Raw genomic sequence first — 27,306 nt, 5'->3', positions numbered from 1 at the left:
GCGACCGTCTTAACTTGCAGTGAGGTGAAAGTTTTGTTGAAGACCTCTCTGTGACTTTAAGATGAAGCACAGTTATAAAAAACGTGGTTCCTTTGCTTTTTTTAGTGTTGTTTTGCTGTGCATTTTGTATTATACTAGTTTTGTATTATGGATGTATACCCCACATTCTTTGTTTTTCTATTATACTAATTTCCTTATATTAAAAAGAATTTTTTTTTAGTTAATTCGAGTAAGTGCGCTTACCTCCATATCAAACCAAAATGTGATTAAAATTACTAGTTTTTGTTTTAGTATACTGTAGAGAACAAAACCATGCATAACACTTTATTGATGAATATAACCGATATCAAAGGAGTAGGTCCGGTAAGACCCTTATTTGGCCCCAAAATATAGCAGTTTTACAAATTTTTTAAAATGTAAACTTCTAGTTATCTATTAGAAAGAAGAATGGTTCTGCTACATAAATATATGCTGTTTTTTATAATACAATTTTAGCATTTTAGTTAAATTTTTGGCGGTTTTCGTCTTAAATGAAAGTGGCCGCATTTGTGTTCATTCATAATATTGAAATGTAAGTTGTATTTGATGATAATACATAACATATTTAAAGGTTGCGGATGAACACGGATGCGGCCACTTTCATTTTTGACAAAAACGATCTGAAAATTTACATTTTTTGGCATATTTGATAGATTTTTCATATTTAAGCTAGAATCGGAGCGTTTTTAATGACAAAATCAGTTAAAATTTTTCACATAAAATAATTGAATCAATTGAAATAGACACTGAAGTGTTTAAAAAGTGTCCAAAAACTTTCGTTAGATGAACCTGAAATTTGAGGTCAAAATCGGCCCTTATCGGACCTACTCCTTTTATGTTAAATAATATATACAGATATCAGTAATTAGGGAATATGAAATAAATATCGTGTTTTACAAATTAAATTTCTACAGCACATAACATGCGATTTTCCAATCTCTTCTCAAGCATTCACATATCACAGATAAAGTTGTTTGTGCTTTCACATTCACGATCATCCCATAGAAACCTAAGTGGTAGTAAGAATTTACAGTACACCAAGCAATGTTGGTTTCCCTTATAGTTGTCTGGTCTTCCTTCTCCCCAGGGCCATTCCTTATCGGGGACCGAAATCTCCGTGGACGAGGTATTCCATATCCATTTCCCCGAATCAATATGGTGATAACCGCCAATCCAGACATAAGTACTGTTTATTCCTTAAAATAGAAATGGTTAAACAAGCTATGTTTTAAAAGACAAGTTCAAGAAGTTGAAATGTTAAATGGTACAGAAAAAAAAATATCACATGTTCACTTAAAATGCTATTTTCTTATACTCAGGTATATGGTTTATCTATAATAATTCAAAATATTTTCAATGTAAAGGATAACTGAATTAATTTCCAAATGAAAATCTTAAATTACAAGATAACAATAATACTATAATAAAAAGCAAACGAATTTGATAAACTTTATTTTTCTTTCAATAAACGCCCATAATCTGCATAAACTGCGACATCGTCCCCGTTAAAACATAACAATCTTGAACATTCTGAAACAATATCAATTTTGTCTTCTGATCGGATTAATGTAGACTACATTTTTGTCTGTTTTCTAATACAGAAAATGTAGTATATACCTGATATCAAGTTCAGGATGTATTCATGTTCTGCAGTACTTTTCACCTCAGCAAGATTACCGCCTATAGTAATACAATGATTCTGTAATGATAATCGGATATATTTGAACAGACATTCGATGATAAATACTACCACTGATAAAGGTAAATTGTCATAATATTCTGCATTATAGAAACAGTTTGCAATTCTAATTTGAAGATGATATGTGTCTTTGATACTGAAATTTTCGAATACAAGTTTTAATTGAAATATCATTTATTTAGAAGTTTATGAAGGTTTATTTTACAAAATATTGATATGAAAATGCGGTAGTATTGACAATGAGACAAGTATATCCAAAACAGACTCTTATTACATTCGTGTCTAATAGTTTTAAATTTGAGCACACAGGACTATATTCTATCCTGCATAATATATGGGAAGCGAAAATTACTTCGCTTCATATAAAGTTCAGTTCAACAAATTTGGTCGAATGACATTTAAAATTGAGGTAATTTTTTAAAGAAGAAATATTTTTTCGTAAAAATAATTATGTTAACACTCTTTTTTAACACCGAAGTTAAAATAAAACCCTATTAAACATTAAGACACAGGTTTCCCTGAACCAGTCAAATCTTTTGTCCTGATGGAGTGAGTATTTGCAAAATTACTGAAAAAAAAACTGATTGAAAAATATCGTCAAATATACCAGGCTTATTATGTTGTACGTCAGCCAAGCGTTTCGCCTACACAAGACTCATATTGACTATCAAATCAAAACAGTTTGAAGCCTGGTCAAATACGAAGTAGAATAGCATGAAAAACGGAATATTTCAAAATATTGGTTCAGATAGGATTAAGCTATTTATATGTGAGGTAGGAAACCCTATAAGAAGTGATTTGAACGATTTAACTAATTATTAAAAAAATAATATGAATGATCAAGGATATTTCATGTAAACACTAAAATGCTGACTATTGCACTGGTACATTTATAATAGAACCCTAGGGAAGAAACGACCACCAGTAGTTGACCAACCAAGAAACACCTAAACTCGAAACATTTGATTGATTAATTGATTGTTGGTTGCTTAACGTCCAGTGGCAAATATTTCATGCATATTCAGGACGAGAACAAATTCACAATAAATACTATAGGTAGGTCTTGAAATAAAAGAGGCCATCTGGGATGATGGTCGGGGAAATCTGACTGCCACTGGAAAATGAGGGTATATTGGATAGGGACAGGAATTTTGCCTTGCAACAGGCCCGAAACATTTGAAAGCAACGTACTAATGCATAACTACTTTTGAAATATTTAGATGTTATATAACAGAAAGAAAACATAAAAAAAAAAGAATAACCAAATTAATTGCAACTTAGGTCTACTTTATCTGAGTGAATTAGAACCCTATTTTCTTAATACAGTTCTAAATTATAAACGTGTCTTTTAGAAATGAAAATATCATTTTTATTAATTGCTGCATCCAGAATTTTTTTTTTATGTACTTTCATAAGTAACGCTCAAATTTCAACATTGAAAGCAAAGGATGTTTAAGACCTAAACATGCGAAGAGCTATAAGTGATATGACCATAATGGAGCTAAAATAGCCAAATTCATCTAAGGCCTATTTTTGACATTTTTTCCTTTTATGTTTGTTATTTTTGTTCAACGTCACTGAATGAATAATGGAATTTTATGGGACTGTCATACAAAAAAGTAAAATCACAAAAATACTGGAACTCCAAGGAAAATTCAGAAGTCTCTTATCAAATGACAAAATAAAAAGCTCAAACACATCATGGACAACAACTGTCATATTCCTGACTTGGTACATTAGGCATTTTTTTATGAAAAAAATGATGGATTGAACCTGGTTAGCTAAACTTCTCAAATTCCATTATATTGACAACGATGCATGAACTAAACAAACAGACACAATAGGTTAAAATGTCAAAAATAGGAGTACAGCAGTCAACATTGTGTTATCATCTTAATCACTATAAAAACAAACAAATGTAACAATGCAGCACAAAAAAGGTATGTACATCTAATAAAACAACCTTATTTTGCTTTTTTGATATACGATTTTATATGTCTATGTACAATCCACCTATAAAGAATAAAAAGTACTGGGACCGAATCCTTACCCTGACAGACGTAGAATCGCGCGATGACGTCACACATGTGTATATAAGATAATCGTGTCGCTCCAAGTGTGACAGGATGCATAAGAACAGAGTCTCGTCACATGTAAATCACAAAATTAGACTTTACAGTAACAGTAATATTAATAAAGACAAATAAAAGAATACTATGAAACGTTATTAAGATGATCAACGTCAGTACACAGAATCTAAGTGAGAGGTTTAGCTACATATAAAACCAGGTTTAATCCACCATTTTTTTACATAAGGAAATACCTGTACCAAGTCAGGAATATGACATTTGTTTGATGTATTTTTATCTATTAATTTTGCCAATTTAGATTAGGGACTTCTGTTTTGATTTTTTTTTCGGAGTTTGGTATTTTTGTTTTTTTTAATTTTCCTAAATATGTTATATTTTCAAAGAGAGTTACATACCTTTGCGTCTTTCCACGACTTTTTGTCTTCAATGAGCACTTTTTTACTAAAACAAAAAATAGAAGTAAAGTGATTTTACTGAATAATATATCGTTTTATTTATTTTTTAAGCTCTAATATTTAAACAACATTTTTTTTTCTCTTTAATTTATCATAGCGACCACCTGTCAAAAAGTTGTTAAATATGATATGATTAACACGTTAGAACCAAATACAGAATTTATTTTGTTAGAAAAGAAAAATAAGTTTTAACTAAGATACCGACAATTAATGTTATAAAGTAGTATAGCAAAAAAAAAAAAAACAATTACACATCATTTTTTTTAGAATCACCCACAATTGTATTGCCCCTTTATTTTACACGCCAAATTTATCGATCGAGCTTAGAATTGTTTGTATGCAATGTTTTAACAGTTTCGTTTTATGTTGCTCTAGTCTTGGATTTATTTTAATGTTCGATGGACGTCGATACTGAACTAATGTTTATATTCAGAGTGATTTATGTAAAGCTTACCAGTAATATAAACACTCTAGAATGATATAGTTTTTTAAATTCGGTTACTATTTAGTCAGTTTTATAGTTATCCGAAACACACACGTAACATTAACTCCTTGTTTATCAAAAAATATTTTTCTTATAATTATTCGGATTATCAGTTGTTATCTTTAAAAATATAATATTAAATGAGTCTATTTGCACTGGGGTAAAGCTGATGACCGTAACTGCATTCACGGTCATCCCAAGATGTTGGATGAAAAATTAGGTCAGTATCTGTATTGTCTGTTAAAGTGTTTCTATATCATTTTCTTTACTAAACATACATTTGCACGATGTAAATTTATAAAATATTCACACGGAAATCACAAATTACTACACAGAAATGTGTATCAAAGATAAAATTGGACTTGAAAAAATCGCTAAGATGACCGTAAATCATAATCGAGATGACCGTAACAGGATCAGCGATTCATAACAAGGGTGACCGTAATTGGTTAAAGATGACCGTCAATTCTAAGAAAAATCCGTATTGGTATTCTTAGCTTTTTGTTGAGGTTGTCTCAATATGGGCTTGGAGAGCGGATATAAATATGTTTAATAGTTATCAAAGGTACCAGGATTATAATTTAGTACGCCAGACGCGCGTTTCGTCTACATAAGACTCATCAGTGACGCTCATATCAAAATATTTATAAAGCCAAACAATTACAAAGTTGAAGAGCATTGAGGATCTAGTTTCCCTTTAACTATTTGCCGTATTTTGAGTTAATGACAATGATAGTAAGTTGTGATATTTATTGATGAGGACATTAAAATTTTAATACAAATTGACAGCGTTACGATGAAAAATTTAAGAAAAAAAAACCATTAATTAAACATATGAATATCGGCTAATCGAGCCCATGTGTATGGTTCCAGAGGAAGCAGATTAAAACCTTAATTTGTCTTGATATGTTATTACATTAATGTTTATACAATTTGACAAGGTTCCCCCTTGTTATACGCTATTCGTAACATCTGAAATAAAGAACATTTGCAATGGTAGTTCAAACGATATAATATCAATGGATGTACATACACTGGCATTTTAAAAAGGTGGATTTTTTATTTAAGAATTGAATGCTTCTTTTTGTAACTTCATTGGGCTGTAAAAGCCTTGACCGAAGTACATTTTGTATAAAGCGCGGAAATGCTTCGTTTAGTAACTTCATAGGGTTGTAAAGGCGTTGACTGTGCGCACATGTTTAGAATGAAGCGCTTCATACAAAATGTACTTCGGTCAACGCTTTTATATTGCCTATGAAAATCTGTATCAGGCTTAACAAAATTTTGTATCCACTATAAAGAGGATATTCATGAGAATATCTGACTGGAATTTCATTGATGAAAAATTTGTTTTTGCAATGCATTAGTACTTTAAACATGATGATTTTTTTTATTGAAAATACCTATGCAAATCAAGCATTCAATACTTTTATTACATTTTTTAGCTAGGATCATGAAAACACAAATTTTATCTATTTTTTTATTTCATTCACCTGTGCACTTTCTTCTGGGACCTCGTGTTATCAAGAATAATAAGTTTTATTGTGTAATATAATTGCTTAAGGAATAACACGTGATGTGCAGTTAGCCAACCAGAATAACTTATTACAATAAAACATACATCTTTCTGATGAGTTCAGCTTTTTTCAACTGATTTTTTTAGTTCGTTCTTTTGTTGTACTGTTATACCACTGTCCCAGGTAAGGGGAAAGGTTGGAATACCGCTAACATGTTTAACCCCGCCACATTATTAATAATGTGCCTGTCCCAAGTCAGGAGCCTGTAATTCAGTGGTTGTTGTTTGTTTATGTCTTACATATTTGTTTTTCGTTCATTTTTTTTATATAAATAAGGCCGTTAGTTTTCTCGTTTGAATTGTTTTACATTTTCATATCGGAGCCTTTTATAGCTGACTATGCGGTATGGGCGTTGCTCATTGTTGAAGGCCGAACGTTGACCTATAGTTGTTTATGTCTGTGTCATTTTGGTCTATTGTGGACAGTTGTCTCATTGGCAATCATACCACATCTTTTTTTTTTATATATCTAATGTAATTATATGACATTATAAGGAATCCAAGAAATAAAAAAAATCTACTGGCTTGTATTTGGAGGCTTCATATGGTGAACTAATGTACGTATTTGAAGCACGTCTTATTTTCTTCTACCTATAGGATAATACTCTCTAATAAATTCGTTTTATACCAATTGCAACACGATTAATCATTTGATACAAAAGAGGTAATACAAATACAGATATTTTTTAGACTTGACAGTCATCCTTTATTAATTACGGTCATCCTTTACAAATTACGGTCATCCTTTTACCAATCACGCTCATCCTTGTTATATGTTACGGTCATCTTGAAAATATTTTGATGATGATTTACGGTGATCTAAGCGATTTTTTCAAATCCATTTTCCTCTTTCATACACATTTCTCGGTAGTAATTTGTGATTTCTATGTGAATCTTTTATACATTTACATCGTACCAATGTATGTTTTGTAAAGAAAATGATATAGAAACACTTTAACAGACAATATAGATACTGACCTAATTTTTCATCCGACATCTTGGGATGACCGTGAATGCAGTTACGGTCATCAGCTTTACCCAAGTGATTTGTATTTGATTCGGATATTATTTTATACTTCATTTCTTCTTTTAACACCACGGATATCAATAATTCTGTATTGACACGACTTATTCTGTAGAAATTGGTTCTATATGGTAATCTTACAACGATTTTGCTATATTTTGCCAATCCTACACATTTTGTTAATCGTGCGTGTTCTCTTATTCTTTATTTTGTAATTTTCCAATAGGATTAAGAATTATTTTCTATTGAAGTTTGAATTAGATTTACCAAAGGCGGTATTATCTACATTTTCACAATGTAAAAAACCTTGTACATTTCGATTGTTATTGACATACATCATAAGAATTACTTGGAATGAATTTAATGCAAAATAACGATTTTTTTTAGGAAGACGAAGCAATATAAACAAAAATCGTCTTTAAAATGCCCAAAGAGACGGAAGTCCTTTGAACTACTTACAAACGCCGTAACTTATTAAAATTCGATAATTCATGTTTACTCTTCTAAAGAATTCAAATCAACACTGCAGTGCTCATATTGGATGTAAAAATTATTTCTTCTTGTTGTAAAAGAAAGTCTACGATACATGCAATAAATAAATATTCATCCATGAAATGGAACACACATTAATGATTTTACTTGTAGAAACTCCAGATGAAATTACACAATGAAGGCGTAGAAGGAAAGAGAAATCGAGTGACGACGATGGACGTTTTGAACGACCTTGACTGGCTATAAAGCCATTATAGACGGTCGGTAATCAAGTGTTGTAATTGTGTAACTTTTTATCTCACCCGCCATGCGATAAATCGTAAAGTATTTTCAAGAAAGCGTTATTACATGTTAATTTTAGATATCATCAATTATTAAGATGTAATCCTATATCAAAATAACTGTGTAAACCTTTTCTCGTACAGCAAGCATGCATGTAGAGTACCCTTACAAACAAATGTACACTGCTTTGTTCAAACATCGTCGTTAATATAATGGAATTGTATATATGACTGTCATACAATTGATAGGTTTAAAAAACCAGGTTTTCTCCACCATTTTATACATAAAAAATGCCTGCACCAAGTCAGGAAATTAACAGGTGTGGTTCATTCACTTGACGTGTCTGAGGTTTTGATTTTCCAATTTGATTTTGGACTTTCCCCATCTTAAATTTTCCTTGAAGTTTACTATTTTTGTGATTTTACCTTTTACATGACTTACCAACAAAGAGCTTGGTCTTATCAAATAAAATAACAAAAATACTGAAATCCGAGGACAATATTAAACGGAAATTCCCTAATCAGTATATGCATATAAAACACATCGATGTTTGGTTTGATGAATGATGTAAGATATCTTTTCTGTGGAGAGTTACATTTACTTGAGTTAACTCATGTATCGCTGCATATAAAACATTGAAATCATTAAAAAAAAAATAACGGATCTCTTATATTTTTATCTCTCAAATTTGTGTGGTTTTATGACTGTCTAAATATAGTTAGTTTTAAATGTTTTTTTGTTGTTAACGTATATAAGTAACATATGCATCTCTCCATTTTCCTGTTCATCAACGTAATATGGTGAAGTCATTTTTTTACTGAGTTTTCTTAATTTTACATTGTGAAAAAGTACATTGTGTTGATGTACATATTACACTGCTTTCAGATGATTTCTATTACAAAGTCACATATACCAATGCATGTAATTATATTAAACTAAGTCCTGTATGCACTTTTGTTTTAACTATTTATAACGAAACTATAACGTTTTATTGACAAATGATGTTTCAGTCAGTGATTGTCGATTTTAAAGTAATTAACTTTCCAGTTTGTTTCTGAAGTTTATATATCGTGTACACTGATAAGCAATAAACACAGTACACTGATTATCATATTTTTGTAAAATCTTTTCTATGCATTCCAATTTGTTAATCAAACTGCCCTTAACAGTTTTTAGCTGATTTGTTGTACTAATTTTGTTTTTTAGTAATCTTTTATTTCTATTTACCTTTCAGTGCATATTTGTTTTTATTCTTCATCACGATTTTTCACGCGCACTTGCGCTTTAATCTGACCGAAATTGTAGTTAAGCTATTGCATAGTGTAAAATATCACAGTAGTACATTTATGAAGATTTCAATAATATTAAGGATTTTCTTTCACAAGAAAGTTCACGCAAACTTGTTTTATAGTAAAACATTATGATAGCTATTAAACATGTTCCACATTTTTAAGTTTTCATGATAAATGATTTCTAATTTTCTTACATTATCACCGTCAAAGCAGTTTATTTCAAAATTTAAAGGATGGAAATCCTTAAATTTACCTCGTGCCTTTAAATTAAGCAACAGCAGTGAATTATAATCTTTATATATTATTCACACATAGAGTGGTATGAAGCAGGTACCTTCTTTTTATGGAACAAACTTTCAAAATTATTTCCTTACGTTTTATCAAAATTTCATTTAGAGATTATTGACTGGGAACTCAAGCTGCTAATAAACTTGAGATTTTTGTTGGTTAAATAACTCGATCATGTACTTGATAATCAATCATCACTGTATCATATAGCACGTGAAAAAGTATGTGAGTTGATGTTAGTTGTTTTCATATTTATTTTCGTTGGGTTTCTAATTGCTCATTTTACTTTGTCGTAACAAGTGTAAAATATATTGGTGAAATAAATTATCTCTTTCAGAACCTAAGGACACTATCAACCTTCCAGTGCACGTTTGTTTAAATCACGAGTTTTATTTTGCACTTGCGCTGTGGGGTTCTGGTGTTACAGCACAAGGGTTCGGTGTCAAGGTTACCAAAAACGAACAAGGTATCGGCAAATAACAGATCTGCAAATAAAAGTACGGGAAGGCAATAATTGAATAGCAGTACTTTTCTGTCAATTTAGATAAGATAAAGGATTTTCTTTTACAACTGAGTAAATATTCACTAATTCAAAAGTAAAACCTAGCAAATCATTTACAGCCCGTAACAGAGTAGTGATCGAATTCGCGTTTCTTTACCGTCAGAATAAGTTACGTTATCGATAAACTTATTTCAGAAGTGACATAATTTAATTTTCTCCATCGACAAAATATTTCATGTCCAACGTGTAAGTTTTCATTGTTTAAGTCGAAGTTTTGAAAGCCTCGAAATTCATGATACTTTTTCTGTGCGGTAGTTATATCTACAAAATCCAATCATGTACACGACATATAATACATGCATATTCATACATGTATATTTATATATTGGAAATTTATTTTTGTTTCCAAACAGAATTATAAGGTTATGTATAAGTGCCTCCGTTCACTGCACAATTGTAAATTGTCTTCCTAAAGACCAGCAAAATAAATGGCACAAGTTCACGTAGTCATAAAAAAAGTCGTATAATTTACGTTATTGAACAAAAAATCAGAAATACGGAATATTATATGTGAATGGTTAGGAAATCCGATTCCCCTACATGTTTTAAAAGTCAAAGAAAAATGTTTTCCCTGATACAAACGTTTTAAGAACCAGCTTTGTGTAACATATAGACAAATTCGACTGAATATAAGGAAATTAATATGTTTACTCTGATTTGAAATTATCTTTTGGAACAATTTTTTTAGTAATTGAGAACCTATGTTGTTTATGGGTAATAGGTGAAATGTTGCATGATCCTTCAAAATGACAGCAAGCGTAGTTTTCCGGACGATTTTCATTTGTACACTGCCAAAACTGTCAGGTCCTGGCCATGGTATATTTTGGAGAATTTTTTTTTACTGATTTTTACAAAAAAAAATTCTCTGTGTGTGCCATTGCAAGAAATAGTTTTGCTCGTTATTTTGTCATATTAAAAAAAAATTCTCAACAAAATTTTCCCGTTTAAACTGTACTAGAAAAAAGTTTGGCATGTGAAACGGACGAAGACATATTCTAACAAAGTACAATTACCAGTCCTCCCTTTTGTGTATACATAGGAGAAAATATTTCAAAGTTATTGATTGAATTCAAATCCATCACACATACGGTACACATTGTAGTCCGAAAAAATAAAGGACTTCATTCCTATCAAACACCTTTTTAATTGTTTACCAGTAGATTTCTTTTAGTTTTGGGTAAAATTGTAAAGGAAATAATACTATCAAGTACAAATAGTTCGGTCACTACTCAATTAAGTTTGTCGATAATGTAGCTAATTTTGACGGTAAAGAAACCTCAATTCGATCACTTCTCTGTTACGGGCTGTACATCAACATATTATTTTTTCTTTGATTTGCAGCACCGTATGAGTTCAATGCCGTTCACTTCTGAAAAAGCTAGTGATCTTTTGGAATGACCTTAGTGTAATATAACGCAGGTAAAACAGTGAATGACAAATTGCATGATAACATATATATATATACTTGGTTGAAATTAGGTAAAGGTTAGACATGTAAGACGAGTTCGTTCATATTTATTTATATAAAATTCCTAACCTTTGCAGAAGATCATATTTTTTTAAACAAACAAAGGAATTTGTGCTGCTAATTTTTGTACAATTCATCAAAAAATATTTTGAAGTGTAAATTCTAAATCGTATCTTCTCCTTTATTTATCACTTCTGAAAAGTCTAGTGATCTTTTGGAATGACCTTAGTATATAACGCAGGTAAAACACTAAACGACCAATTGCAGGATAACATGTATATATACCTAGTTAAAATTAGGTCAAGGTTATATATATATATATTCCACAATTTGAAAAATTCAGCACGTACTACATGTTTGTACATACCTTAATAGATTCAATTAAAGGTTTCCTTCTGTATGTATGTATGTATGTACTGGTAGATTCCTCCGTTATTCGGAGCACCCCTCGAGAGCTGCGAGGGTACAGTGGAATCCGTGTACACTTCCTTTCAGGATTAATGGGTTATTTGTTTCTGTTTTAAGGGATTAACTTAACATTTCTTTTATGATATTTTATTTTGTTTCATGATTAACGCGCAAAACACATCTTCTACATTCCAAATATTTCTCTTGATTTTTTTTTTTTATATTTTATCATTTTATTATTGTCTTAGTTTAAAATTTCTAAATGAAACAAATGGCTTTCATGCAGCTATTTTACTTTTTATTTTTTTGTGTAGATAAATACCATTGAAATATTTGAAACATTGATAAGCCTTATAGCATTGTTCACGGCCGTGTTTATGATAAAAGGAGAAAACATCAGAAATTAAATAAACTTATTTTTGTCATTAAGGTGCAATTAACAAGCCTTTAATTAAAAATATTTGGGTAAATATTTATTTATTAAAACTGTTTTACAGAAATTTAGCAATTTAAAATTTGTATTAATACGAAATGGACAACATAACATAAACACTAACAATAAACAGTACCTTGAAGTCAACACTTACAAATTTGGAACAATCAGATCCCATTTTTCCGTCCAGTAAGTATGATAGAAACAATTGACAATCTCCATATAACAAGTGTTTGTAACATTATTGTAACTAGCAGCACAACATCCATTTGTTTGGCAGTGTACAGCGCACTGTTTTACTGATGTTATGCTCAACTTCTCGTCTATAATTGAAGTGAATCTTTTATACTGTTCTACTTTAAAATGACCCTTTTGTCTTTGTAGAAAGCTATCAGTTGTTCGTATTTTAAAAGACATAAGACATACATAAACAAGGATCATCATATTAAAATTTCTTTAACAACCTCGAGATGCACAGGCAAGGAATTCAATTGACACGACAGTTGTATACTTGTTAAAATCGATCAAGGATGATAATTGGATAATTATATTAAAAGATCTTTCAATGATTGATAAATTTGGAAAATTAACCAAATACTCGTTGATAAATAAAGGAGAAGATACGATTTAGAACTTACATTTTAAAATATTTTTTGATGAATTGTACAAAAATTAGCAGCACAAATTCCTTTGTTTGTTTAAAAAATATGATCTTCTTCAAAGGTTAGGAATTTTATATAAATGAATTTGAACGAACTGGTCTAACATGTCTAACCTTTACTTAATTTCAACCAGGTATATAAATATTAACGAAAGTATGATAGCACCGTTACTGCATGTAATTTTACTAATACGTGTTTTGAACTTATTTTCATACTTTTTTATGATTTATTTTTTGGTTGTATTTTTTGTTTTTTGCCGTATTTTGCACAAATGTTCGGGTCTTTAATGCTTTTGAACTTTGTACTTTTTTGGATTTTTTAGCTCACCTGGCCAACAGGGCCTCACCTGGCCAACAGGGTCGTCGTCCTGCGTCCGTCGTAGTTAACTTTTACAAAAATCTTCTGCTCTGAAACTAGTGAGCCAAATTTAACCAAACTTGGCTACAATCATCATTGGGGTATCTTGTTTAAAATGTGTCCGGTGATCCGGCCAACTAACCAAGATGACCGCCATGGCTAAAAATAGAACAATGGGGTAAAATGCATTTTTTTGGCTTATATCTCTGAAACCAAAGCATTTAGAGCAAATCTGACGGGGTAAAACTGTTTATAAGGTCAAGATCTATCTGCCTTGAAATTTTCAGATGAAACAGACAACACGTTGTTGGGTTGCTGCCCCAGAATTGGTAATTTTAAGTAATTTTTGCCGTTTTTGGTTATTATCTTGAATATTATTATAGATAGAGGTAAACTGTAAACAGCAGTAATGTGCAGCAAAGTAAGATCTACAAATAAGGTAACATGACCAAAATGGTCACTTGACCCCTTAAGGAGTTATTGTCCTTTATAGTAATTTTTTGTCAATTTTCGTCAATTTTTATCTTTTACAAAAATTTTCTCCTCTGAAACTACTTGGACAAATTTAACTAAGGTGGTTCACAATCATCATTAGGGTATGTAGTTTAAAAAATGTGTCCGATGACCCTGCCTGCGAACCAAGATGGCCGACATAGCTAAAAATAGTACATAGGGTAAAATGCAGTTTTTGGTTAAAATCTCAGAAACCAAAGCATTTAAAGCAAATCTGACGGAGATAAATTTGTTCGTTAGTTTAAATCGCATAAAATTTTCAGACCAATCAGGCAACCCGTTGTTGGCTTGCTGCCCCGGAATTGGTAATTTTCAGAAAATTTTGCAGTTTTTGGCTATCTTGAATATTATTATAGATAGAGATAAACTGTAAACAGCAATAATGTACAGCAGAGTAAGACCTACAAATAAGTCAACATGATCAAAATGGTCAAATAATCCCTTAAGGAGTTATTGCCCTTTATAGTCAATAAGTATTGCAATATGCATTGTGTTTAAATGCAATATCAGTATTTAGTTCTATTTTAATCTTTAATCAATCCTAATTCTATCTTACTATTGAGATATAGTTTTTCATATGTGACGTAATTTTTATGCTGTTTCAGAAATTTCATATGTTCAAATTTTTAATGCCTTTTCACCATCGTATGTGACGTAATTTTTAATGCCTTTTCACCGTCGTATGTGACGTCATTTTCATAATTTACTGCGTTGAGGCCTGGACTGAGTCGGGTGTGTCTATTCTGTGTTGGTCATTCATTATGTATTCGTGTTTGTTTTATGTAATGAGTTAATACTTCAGTTTCATTATGTATATCTGTTATATTCATTTGATAAAATTTACTGTTTGCAATAGCATTAATTGTTCTAAATAATTAGGATGTTCTTATCCCAAGCATACAAACTTAGCCGTATTTGACACAACCTTTTTCAACTTTTGATCTTCAGTGCTGTACAACTTTGTACTTTTTTTCGCTTTCGATCTTTTATATCTGGGCGTCACTGGTGAGTCTTGTGTGGACGAGGCGCGTTGTTGGCGTATTAAATTTTAAACCTGATGCTTTTTGTTATTCATTAATCATGTGTTTCTTTGTCTAATACGTTTTCCTATTTATTTGTATTGTAGTCCTGTAATATTATGTTGTCATTTCTATGTTATATTTAACATTGCCATTAAAGTGCGAGGTTTGGCATGCCACAAAACCAGGTTCAACCCACCATTTTTTCCTTTAAAAATGTCCTGTACCAAGTCGGAATATGGCCATTGTTATATTATAGTTCGTTTCTGTGTGTGTTACAGTTTAACGTTGCGTCGTTTGTTTTCTCTTATTTTTGAGTGTAAATTGACATTGCGATAAGACGTGTCACGGTACTTGTCTATCCCAAATTCATGTATTTGGTTTTGATGTTATATTTGTTATTTTCGTGGGATTTTGTCTGATGCTTGGTCTGTTTCTGTGTGTGTTAGTTACATTGTAGTGTTGTGTCGTTGTTCTCCTCTTATATTTATGCGTTTCCGTCAGTTTTAGTTTGTTACCCCGATTTAGTTTTTTGTCCATGGATTTATGAGTTTGAACAGCGGTATACTACTGTTGCCTTTATTAATCAATTTTCATGAATTTTGCAAATTTTGTAAATTTTTATTCGTTTATGATACGAACACAGACCAAGGTGAGCGACACAGACTCTTTAGAGGCTCTAGTTACTATTTTTAGCTCAGCGTCATTGCTTAGTTTTATGTAGAAGAAACGTGCGTCTGTCGTATTAAATTATAAGCCTGGTACCTTTGATAACTATTCTAATATCACGTGCTTCTTTCGCTTTGTTAATTAGCCCATGCTCTAAATCCTTTAAAATTTGTTTGCACATGCATATATTAACTATTGCATAATAATGAATTTTATCAAATTGGCATGCATTTAATATATTTTCTTAATTGAAAACACTTCCAAACCCCTAAAATATACCTATGTTGTTACTTTTTCATTTATCATTACTGTAATGTGTTGTATTTCGAAATTGACATATTTGACCTAGATACGACAACCGTTCATGCTGGCTGTTCAAACTCCTTCCAGGGAGGTTCATGGAAGAGCCTACACAAACGCTCTACACTTTACACCATGGCGTTGTCAGTTTATTTTCGATTTATGAGGATGACTGTCCCTCTGGTATCTTTCGTCCCTCTTTTATACACATCAGACATAGAAATTACCTTAATTGGCCTAATTATAATTGAAATAATTGATACAAGTTATACTTTATGCATGTTTCTCTATAGACAAAAAGATAAATAACATTCCTGATATTTTAAGCACAATGAATTGCATTTACTGGATAAGACAATGGGATATTACAAAAAGCCGTTTCGTAAAAACTACAGTCCACATCACCCTAAAACTTTGCAGTATTGTTTCACTTATATATAGGTACTTATTGCATAAACAAATTTCATTTTGCACCATGGACCTCATTTAGACCCAAAATTTCATGGCTGGTCACTATTATGGTATTGTTTTCGTATCTGATCATATATATCTTTTCAGACAGATATACACGATCAGATTAATTTCAGAAAATTATCAACTTTTCGTACGAATCTTAGTTATTAAGGAAGCCCTTCAAAACATATGAGAAACCATAACACAAACATTAAACTTAAATTTCTCAAACACACCACATATTGTAAGGAAAAGTGAGGTTACAAGAAATTAAACTACAGCATAATATTCCTGTGTTACAATATTAAGTAGTTAAAGACATCAGTGTTCAAACTGTAGGACGAAAATTATACAAATGTCATAGATTTCAATCAAATTTAAATAATTAGAATTTAAAAAAACCCCGAACTAATTAGTAGTTCTTAACAGTACACATCAAAGTAATTGCATTAAGGATATTTGATACGTGCGACCGATTACGAGATTTTAATTATTCAACTTTTGTTGTAGGATCTTTATATCAATTCGATTTTCGTAATTGTAATACGGTGACTTATAGATGTTACAGTTGATTACATCTGCATGCGTTTGTGTCTGTGGTAGATAATCGTCTCAATTGCAGTCATACCACATCGCCTTATTTTAGTATATTTTTTTCTTTTGACAGAACATGTGATTCATCAAGTTAAAATTAAGTAGACAAAAAACAAGTAGATTTTGCAATTTAAACTTTCAAGATTTTTTTTTAAAATGTCTTCGTTATGTTTTGAATTTGCATATGAACTTTCATTTATATTCCTTTCTATGTATTACCTTTGCATACACGTTTCGTCGTGTTTGCAGAACATTGGTTTTGCTTTGCCGTTACTATAAAACCTACTGAGAAACAAAGCAGATGATATTGCAGTGTACAACAACCTGTCAGTTTTTAAACAAGAATTACCCAATTCAAGCATTGGGTGCGAGGTGTTATCTACTGTTAAACTCTATCTTACCTTACAAAAAAAGTTATTTACTTGAAGCAAGGAATGTTTACGTTAGCATACATTATTCTTCCCAGCGTACCTATCAATATCTAGTTGTGTCAGTTTCACCTCTTGAAAAAAAATAAGTGTACTAATGTTGAAAAGCAGCCATTTACAATACATTTGCAAATTATCAATTAACAGGTGATTATAGAAATAGCAAAAAATACCGAACATTGAGGAAAACTCAAAACAGAAAGTGCCAGTGAGCTTTAAATCGTATAAGCACTTATTGTTTTTAGACAATGTATTTTGTCTTTAGTCTTTTGTTTCAATTGAAAATGACGATGATGATAATGTGATGTATAGTCTAAGGCATTCCAGCATAGATTCTTAACAAGTAAAGATGTCTCTTATACCAACATTCTATCCAAAAAATTGTGACAAATAAATCATATGTCACAAATAAATGGATAGTCATTATCAGTACATTCGCGGTCGTCCCATAGATATTCACCACTGAAATAACGGTAAATCATACAATCCTGACCACTACCGGCGTTATCAGGTCTGTTAGGACCCCAATAATCAAGTAAAATATTCTCCATTGGGTTATTCCATGTCCAGTTACCCTCTTTTCCTTCATCAGAACCGTCGATCCAAACATAATTAACCCCTTCTGAAAGCAGAAACATAAGTTGAATATCTAAATCATTGTTAATTAAATTTGATTTTGTGTATAAATTTGATTGCTCATAATACAAAGAAGTAAGGTTAAAACGAGTCGTGATCATTTATTCGTCACGGTGTAAGCACGATAATGAAAAAAAAAAACATTGATACCTAAACAATCGTAATGTCCATACATTGTGCTGGCTAAGCAATGTCTGAATGAACTATTTGTGTTTATAACTTAATTCTGTATGTTAGTACAGGGCTTGAGTTTCCTGTCATGATTTCCTTGATGACGAATTGACCTATAAGAAATTATCATATTGGTCTAACGGATGAGCAATCATCAAAACAGTCATTTGCAGTATTAAATCCATTCTCCTTTCTCAGAATGGGACTAATGACCGAATTTTTATCTGCTATCTGCTTTGCTATAACTTATGGTCTTTCACCTCCCCTTTATAATTATTCTAACATTTCTTCTTGTTATGAACTGTTACTTATGTTCTACGATAACATTATAGAAGTATAATCTATAAGTTTACGGATCATGACATTTGGACTGAGTGTAGATTCGCATGGCATATGATGCATGAGTAGACGATGACACTTAACTGGTTGTGCTCCTTTGAGAGTTATTGTGATTCGCAGATTTTATGTGTTTATGTTACCTAAATTTTTGTCTTAATCGATTATTCAGATTTAAACATCAGTGAACTACTAACATACTAAGGGTTTTCTACCTCAGGAATAGATTACTTTATAGCTGTATTTGGCCAAACTTTTAGGAATTTTGGTTCTCAATATTCTTCAACTTCGTACATTATTTGGCCTTTTGAACTGTTTTTGATTCGAGCGTCAATGATGAGTCTTTTGTAGACGAAATGCGCGTCTGGCGTAAATATTTTTTTATCCTGGTATCTATGATGAGTTTACTTAATTTACTTAATAAAAAACTCATTACGATATTATATTTAAAAAAGCAGATTATATTAAAGTGAAGCTTCCTTAGTTTTGAAGTTTATAAGAGTTCTTTAAATGTGTATGCATTGAAAACGTGTATGGAGTAATAATATTGAAATAAAAATGTTTGTCGGAAACATATTTGGTGTATTCAAAATGTCTCAGAATAGTTGTAACAACAACTGTAAGTATTTGTTTTTTTTTATATTTATATACTTTGGTTGTTAAGATTAATGCAATCAATCCTCTCCAAAACTAGTGTATTTATATGTACATTGTAATATAAAGTAATATTTCGTAGAAAAAACCTACCAGGTATGAGGCTTTTAAGTAACTCATCATCAGCAGGTTTCAAAACCTTGGCAAGATGTCCTCCGAAGGAAATACAGTGTGCCTATATGTACGACAAAAAGAAGAATTTCATTGAAAACTGCAGTAAAATCATATCTATAGGTCATGCGTTTGAATGATCCTAATTATTCATCCGTACTGTATATACAACATAAGATTTGAATAAAAGATGGTTTTACCATGAGGTTTAATTGACACCACTTTTATTGGTATAAGTTCCCCATAAATCGATTTTGGTGAAATGGTGTATATTGTAATCGTGTATGATGCATTGGGTAGCAACTCTGTTGGAGCTCTCGTAAATTCAACTATTGCACCTTAAATAAAATGGAAAGATATGTTTATTTTTTCTTTGAATGCAATATATTAAACAATTGCAAATCAACAGTTTTGTGCAAAAAAAAAAGACATTTATTCTTTCTTAAATAGAATAATCGAATTTTAGTATTTTACATTTCAATTTATGAAACAGTATATAGTTTGCACTCCATGCTCTACCATTAGAGAAACCAACTAAAATAAGAACTAAACACGAAGATTATATAAAAAAGTGTTAATATAGTATTGCTCAAAAAAATAAATGAAAAATGTGTCCATGCAGATGCTGCCCCGGCTTACATATGACGTTCTAAAAGGACGTAACGGTAAAAGAACGGTAAATTAACTCATCATAGATACCAGGATTATTTTTTTTATTCACGCCAGGGCCCGTTTCGTCTACAAAAGACTCATCAGTGACGCTCGAATGCAAAAAAGTTAAATAGGCCAAATAAAGTACGAAGTTGAAAAGCATTCCTAAAAGTTTGGCCAAATACAGTATTAAGATTCGCCACCCACATTTGATCTTGATCTGATCATGAGGTAAATCAGCTTCATGAAGCATTGTGTATAAGTATACATTATCTTCTTCTGACGCTGCAATTAATAACGTATTGAATCGAGACTACTTTTTGTATAACATATACCTGCAATTGAGATAAATTAAAAAAGAATAATTGTAAAAGTTGTTGAAATGATACAGTCCATGATTTCATCGTTTAGAATATTAACCAGGGTGGAAAAGGTATTTGTTTTATACAAGTAATATATGAAAGTTATTTTCCATTTGTTTGATTATGAAGTTTAAATTTTGAATTTTCTTCGGATGGTTTTTGTTATTTTACTTTCTTCTAACCATTTGGTCCGAATATTTAAAATCTGATAATCGTTTATTGGTGGATTTAACATGCATAAATAAAATAAAAAAAATAAAAAAAAAAACAATGAATTAGGTAACTCCTTTTTGTGCTTCTTTATTAAATATTTGTTAATTTATACTGTGATTAAGATACTTGTGGTGCTTGTACAATCTGGCATTATTGTTTATGATATTCTCGTATTATTGTCTTTCATGTTTGCTTATGTGCTTTGTCTTTATGCCTGTTGGTGTTTATTCGATACATCTAGCGTTGCTCTGTACTTATACATCCCGTAATTTGCTATTGTAAAAACTTGTTTGTTGCTTGTCTTTCATTTTTGCATTGTGCTTTGTCTAAATGCCGTTTTATGTTTTTTGTTACATATATGACGTGGCTCTATAGTTACATGTAGCTTATACATCCCGACATTGTGTTATTGTACAATGGTAAATTTGTGTATTCTTGTCTTTAATTTTTGCTTATATAGCTAAATATGCCATTTTGTGCTTCATTAAGTATATTTTAGTGATTAAGGTTATAATGTTAACTGCTGAATATTTGACATTTTTACCTATGTCTTTGTTTTGTTCACGCATCGATGTCAATAGAATGGAATTAGATGCGACTGTCATACAAGTGAGATGTTAAGCTAGCTATAAAACCAATGGTTAAATCCACCATTTTCTACCTAAGAAAATGCCTATACTAAGTCAGGAATATGACAGTTGTTATACATTCGTTCTATGTGTTTGATTTTGCCATTTAATTAGGAAATTTTCCTTTTGAATTTTCCTCGGAGTTCAGTATTTTGTTTATTTTCCTTTTTTTTTATGTGTTTAACCTTTTAATTTTGCCATTTGAATTTTTTTGTTATTTTACCTTTCCCATTCTTTTATAAGATTAAATATTTTTATAAATTTTGTTGGCTGTTGCTTTATGTCATTTTAAAAGAAATTTATTTTAACAGTTAAAAAAGTAGAGGTTTTTTGGTCTAGTATGGTTCAGACTGGTTGAGTATTGTTCAGACCTTTGGTTAAGTGTGGTTAGACTGGAAAAAAAGGTCGAGTACATGTCGAGAATGGGTTAAGACTGTTTCAGACTGGTCGAGTAATAAGATAAGGGTCAAGTACGATTCAGTACAGTCAAGTATGGTTCAGACTGGGGTCGAGTAATGTCAAGTAAAAGTCAGACCAATTCAGACTGGTCGAGTAAAAATCAGTACAGTCGAGTACAGATATAGGCCATTTCAAATTTTAATGGTTTGTAGTGATACATATATATGTATTTATTGCTTGTACATGTACAAATGTACATGCATTGCCATCACGAGGAGTAAAATTATTTAGCTTTGAATTAGGGCATATTTTTAATTATATTTCTAGAGATCATTGGGTACTGATTTTATTCAAGTTCATCATGTTCATCTCTCAAATTTTTAAAAGACTGTCAAAGAAAAGCTAAATTCACGTTGCATGTTATGTTTTAAACTACTTCTAACAAACATATTAATAGGCCTGAAAATCATTTTAAGCATGACATTATTTCCGTTTGCCTTTTCCATCAAACACCAAATATCAATTTTACTAAACGTTAAAATTGGAAAGTTAAAGCGCTCTGTTTTATCAACTGAATTGCCAATTGAAATCCATAGATAATGAACAAATTAAGGTAAAACAATAAGAGATGGAGATACAAAATGATAACAAACACCAAACATTTCCAACTGAAAATTTGGGCAAAAAAATGCTAATAAAAACCGATATAGTGAAAAGAAGTGTTCCGGAAGGTTCCCATTACCAAATATTTTAACACAACAAATCATTTCCAAGACCGAAACTATAACCATTCAACAACATAATTTGATAATCTTATTACATGTATGTCTATAAAATATTAAGTTAAAACATAACAAATGGCCTTTAAGAATATAATTCATTGTACTATTTCATGACTCACTTTTTGGAATTTGAATTTGACCAACACCAAATACGATACTACTAACTAAAACCCCGATAAACATGCCTACGAAAATACAAAACATGACATAGTCGTATCAACATGTTTACACCAACTTAATGATGAAGTGCTACTTTGGTCTTCAAACAGCATCAATAATGTATGCTCCAAATTCTCAAGTGTCAAAGAAAAAAGGAAAGAAGTACAAGTTGAGACTACAGAAAATGGTCACAAAATATATAAATAGACACAATAATTCATTAATTTGTTCACAATTCATTTTGGTGTGTTATTAAAGTTATGTTTGTGCAATTTATTTGTATGTTATCATATAATTTATTAAATATTACTCATCACCTCTGCATCTGGCCATGTTTTTAGTTCATTGACGAATACTTTGGATCTGAAAATAGAGTAAATTTAATATATAGTTTTGTATTTATCAGAGCTTTACATAATTGCTAACCTTTTACATCTTTTGGTGTCTTGTGGACAGTTACCATACCGTCTTTATTTATATTTATACACATATAGCAAATAGAATTAACAATTTCAGTTCTTATTCTTCTAAACTTATCTAATCGCAATCTTCGCAAAAATAAAAACTTCGCAAATAAATTTTGAGTTTACAGTATTTGAATATTAATATTTAGTTAAAGAAATGAGAAACATGTATCATGCCTAAGATATACATAAACTCATCATATAGATACCAGGACTAAATTTAATATATACGCCAGACGCGCATTTCGTCTACAAAAAATCCAAAAAAGTTAAAAAGGCACAAAAAATTACGAAGTTGAAGAGCATTGAGGACCAAAACCATTGCACTCTGCCAATTATTTTACAAAAAGTATAAAATGATGGGATAAAAGTGAAATCTGAATTGAATCCGACTAAACATTTACAAATTGATCTTGTTTACTGAATAATATGTAACAAGATAAAGGACTATTTGGATATTATTGTTCACCAAAATGAAGGGGTAAAATGCACCATTGGTTAAATTTCCAGTATAATAATAAGTGATGTGGTATGATTGCTAATGAAACAACTATCCACCAAAGTTCAAATTGAGTGGATGTAAGCAAGTATGGGCAACCGTGTGGCCTTCAATAATTAGAAAACTCATACCATATAGTGGGCTAAAAAAGGCCCGACTTAAAAAACTAATTTATTAAAACAGTTCAATTGAGGAAACTAACGGCTGGATTTATTACAACACAATTTACCAAAATCAAATTTAAAAGACACGAACCAGTGAACTACAGACTACTAACTACTAACAGAATGAATGTTACGGGTTTGAAGTTGTTAGTTTACGCTCAACCCTCTCCTTAACCAAGGACATTGGTTTTACAAAACAAGATAAGATATACTACGTTTTAAAACAATAACATGTTTTGATGTAGTTTTTCAAACTAAACTATAATCCTGAATGCATTAGATTCTGAAAATGCGAATTCAAATGTGTAAATCATACATCTTCTATGTCTGAACTTTATCTGTATCACACAGGGGATTCATTTTGAACAGCTTTCGCTGTATAAACACGATCAGAAGGGGTTCGGTTCAATGAAATACAAAATATGGTGATTCGATACATTACAATCTTGAATCCCATCCCCTCCTAAATTTGTATTTTTTTCCTTTCAACATTAAATAGAAAACAAAATTAGTGTCTTTAATCTGCGAAAAAAATTACTTCTCCTTGTATGATTGTATTCAAGACAAAGACACAATACTAAAAGAAACAATATAATACAATATACAATATGCTTTTATTTAAAAAACACTCCGTCACATTGACATGTGAAACAAGAGGTAAATTACAAAAAATACAAACAAAACAATAGCAGACATTATATTCTAGGTATTCGATCTTCTTTGTTTTTGGTAATTGTAATATTGGCAAGCGAACAACATATACTTTTTTCCAGCCACTTGATAAAAATCAAGAGCTTATAGTTATGAGTCTACGGGTCCAAACAAGCTTTCTGTGTGAAATCTTTAGTTTCCCTTTTTGGATTTAAAAACTTATACCAATGGGAAAAGTGAAAAGAAAACTATCCTATTGGTTTGGGGTCGATAGGTCATAGTTGAAGGTAACCGTTACTGAAAACTAAAACAAAATAGATAAATAAACACACAAGTTTCTTGTTTTTTTTTTAGAATACAGCTTACACCAAATATATGATTTCAGGAAGAGGAGGAACAAAGTTGGATTAAGGACCAATAGGCAAGGGTTCATTTTAGTAATGATCCTTTTTTTATATTTGATTGTTGTTACTTAAAATACTTTACAAAAATAATAATGAATGCTTTCTTGATGAACATTGTCAATTTTTTCAGGCCAAGTATCTGCTCAATATAACTGATTGATTTTATATGTTCAACGTTCAGTGACAAATACAGTTTAAACTTGTACTTCAGGGTCTTAAAACTTTAATGTCTTTTGAATTTATCCTTAAGTATTCTAACCGAAATTCTGTCAAATTGTGGTGAGATTGCACTGCAAACTGCTCAGAGTCTGGAAAGACCAGATTTTGTGCTCGACCAGTATAATCAAGCACACATTTTACTCGATAAGTCTCGACATTGTCTCGGCAGTACTTAATTGTACTCGACTATGGTCTCGACTTTACTTCATACGTCAGATTCAGGACTTGATGTTCTTAGTGTAGTCTGAAATGGTCTCGACTAGTCTCCATAACTATCTTGATTCAGTCTCGACCAGTCTCGACCAGTCCCGACTAGTCTTGATCTTCAATTTTGGTCTTGACTGGTCTAAATGAGCCCATATAACTTAATTTAATATAGATCTAATGAAATTCCAGTTGATTTTGTAGTTTAGTTCAAAGATATGAAATAACTCATTTGATTAATAGGCAAAAAAAATATTAAATTCAGATAGTCAGCTTTACTTATTTCTATATTTAACTTTTTCAAATCAACTTGGATATTCATAAAACTATGCAGCTATAAAACTTTTCATCCAGCTCAAGCGTGTGTCTAGCGTATACCTGTACACTACAAGCACGTAATACATACACTACAAGCGCGTTGAAAACGCTACAGATAAGTTTAAGACACGTTTAGGGCACGTTGAATTCGCTTCGGAGTCGTTCGGCTTTAACTAAAACGTATGCGGGTGTGTTTGTAACAAACACCCCATAATAAAACGTCCAAGATACGTCTGGAACGCGTCTCAAATACGTTAAAGAAACTTTTTTCCTTCTTAGCGTGCATACCATTTACGTAAGACAAACGCCAGGCAGACGCCAACATACGTTTCTTTAACGCTCGATAAACGCTTAGGTACGCTTCTCGTACGCCAAATACACGCTTAAAGCTCGTTGTGCACACGTTACAGATATGATTGACAGGTTAAATGCATCCACAAATACTAGCGTATTGGCAGCGTACATGATTTTTTAACATGTCCGGCGTATGTCGGAGCTATACGCTGATGTGTGACGCCGGTATTACAGAATGCCAGGTGTTTAAGTAGTTTGATTTATTGTTGCAAATGGGTAAAAAGCTAGAATTTGCAGTTCGGACTAAATTCAGATAGTACACTTTAATCGTTTTTATAACTTTTTCAAATTATTATCTAGTAAAATATGTGCTCGATTTTACTGGTACAGCTTAAACTCTGGTCTATTCAGACTCTGAGCAGTTTGAAGTGTTGGCACATGTATCTTGGAATTAGTAAGGAGACATTATTTCTAATCATATCACTATAATTTTACTTGAAAGCTTTTGGTTTAAACCAATCTTGAGTATGAACTCCTATATTACTTTGTACCTGTTTGGCTTTATAAATATTTTGATATTAGCGTCACTGATGAGTCTTATGCAGACGAAACGCGCGTCTGGCGTACTAAATTATAATCCTGGTACCTTTGATAACTATTACCACAATCATAGTAAACAAGCTTTCTGAGATGACCAAGAAATGTTGTCTACAAGTAGTGAATACAAGTCATTTATATAACAAAGAAAAAACCAACCTTAAATCAAAATAATCAAACTTAGACAAAGTAAAATGTGTAGATTTAGAAAAGTAACACTTACAATATAGTATGTAATACTTCCCAACCAGGTGAGGCTTCTACGTCAAAATAACAATGTGTTACATTAAAATAGCATGCATTTGTCGCTCCATTATAACTTGCAGCACAACATTTTGTCTTCTGACATTGAAGAGCACATTCCAATTTTGAAGTGGTAATGTATGTTGGATTTGATAAAGACGGAAATTTTGTGTCCTTTTTAATCATGAAATTCCCAACATTTTCGGCAAAACTATCAAATAAATACTCCATTAAAAGTTGAATACAAATGAAATAAAAATTCATTTCTTTCTGTTCGTTTTTATCAAGCAAAATTTCACAAATGTTTGACAACACGAGGAAACATATGAAGCAAACTTATCAATGTATTAATTATTGACAATAATTGAGACAAGTGTATTCAAAATCAGTCATTTAAACACAGAACAACTGTTTTCAATTTAAATGGCGATCGACCACGTTGCTAAATAGTTGTTCTTGTCGATGCCAGGAAATGAAGTAGACACTATATAGTGGATTGTGGCTAAGTACAGTTCAATAAAATATAAAGGGGTTAACGTATGGTGCAACTTATGAACAG

General features: G+C 31.2%; 2 protein-coding genes across 2 annotated transcripts; both read right to left on the bottom strand.

The window, feature by feature from the left end:
- Nucleotides 1-487: 487 nt before the first annotated feature.
- On the bottom strand, nt 488-13,022 carry LOC139512440 (perlucin-like). Its single transcript, XM_071300051.1, has 4 exons — nt 12,747-13,022; nt 4,224-4,269; nt 1,657-1,738; nt 488-1,235 (listed from the first exon to the last, which is right to left on the bottom strand). The coding sequence occupies exons 1-4, from the start codon at nt 13,007-13,009 to the stop codon at nt 991-993; spliced, it is 636 nt and encodes a 211-aa protein (XP_071156152.1). The 5' UTR covers nt 13,010-13,022; the 3' UTR covers nt 488-990.
- Nucleotides 13,023-17,325: 4,303 nt separating this feature from the next.
- Nucleotides 17,326-27,049, bottom strand: LOC139512439 (C-type Lectin CRL-like). Its single transcript, XM_071300050.1, has 4 exons — nt 26,728-27,049; nt 23,008-23,053; nt 19,478-19,559; nt 17,326-18,209 (listed from the first exon to the last, which is right to left on the bottom strand). Exons 1-4 carry the CDS (start codon nt 27,009-27,011, stop codon nt 17,983-17,985), a joined length of 639 nt encoding a protein of 212 aa, XP_071156151.1. The 5' UTR covers nt 27,012-27,049; the 3' UTR covers nt 17,326-17,982.
- Between the last annotated feature and the right edge of the window lie 257 nt (nt 27,050-27,306).

The sequence above is a fragment of the Mytilus edulis genome, chromosome 2, assembly GCF_963676685.1.
Source record: "Mytilus edulis chromosome 2, xbMytEdul2.2, whole genome shotgun sequence".
Lineage (NCBI taxonomy): Eukaryota > Metazoa > Mollusca > Bivalvia > Mytilida > Mytilidae > Mytilus > Mytilus edulis.
This window is presented reverse-complemented; position numbering and strand designations above follow the sequence as displayed.

What these genes read in the sequence shown, in the direction of transcription:
- LOC139512440 (XM_071300051.1), bottom strand. Translation starts at nt 13,009, where the DNA reads ATGTCTTTTAAAATACGAACAACTGATAGCTTTCTACAAAGACAAAAG. An exon ending in AGTCGTGGAAAGACGCAAAG is followed by an intron (nt 1,739 to 4,223) that starts GTATGTAACTCT and finishes TTATCATTACAG; the next exon opens with AATCATTGTATTACTATAGG. An exon ending in CATCCTGAACTTGATATCAG is followed by an intron (nt 1,236 to 1,656) that starts GTATATACTACA and finishes TTCTATTTTAAG; the next exon opens with GAATAAACAGTACTTATGTC.
- LOC139512439 (XM_071300050.1), bottom strand. Translation starts at nt 27,011, where the DNA reads ATGAATTTTTATTTCATTTGTATTCAACTTTTAATGGAGTATTTATTT. An exon ending in AAACATGGCCAGATGCAGAG is followed by an intron (nt 19,560 to 23,007) that starts GTGATGAGTAAT and finishes TCGTACATATAG; the next exon opens with GCACACTGTATTTCCTTCGG. An exon ending in ACTTAAAAGCCTCATACCTG is followed by an intron (nt 18,210 to 19,477) that starts GTAGGTTTTTTC and finishes TTCTGCTTTCAG; the next exon opens with AAGGGGTTAATTATGTTTGG.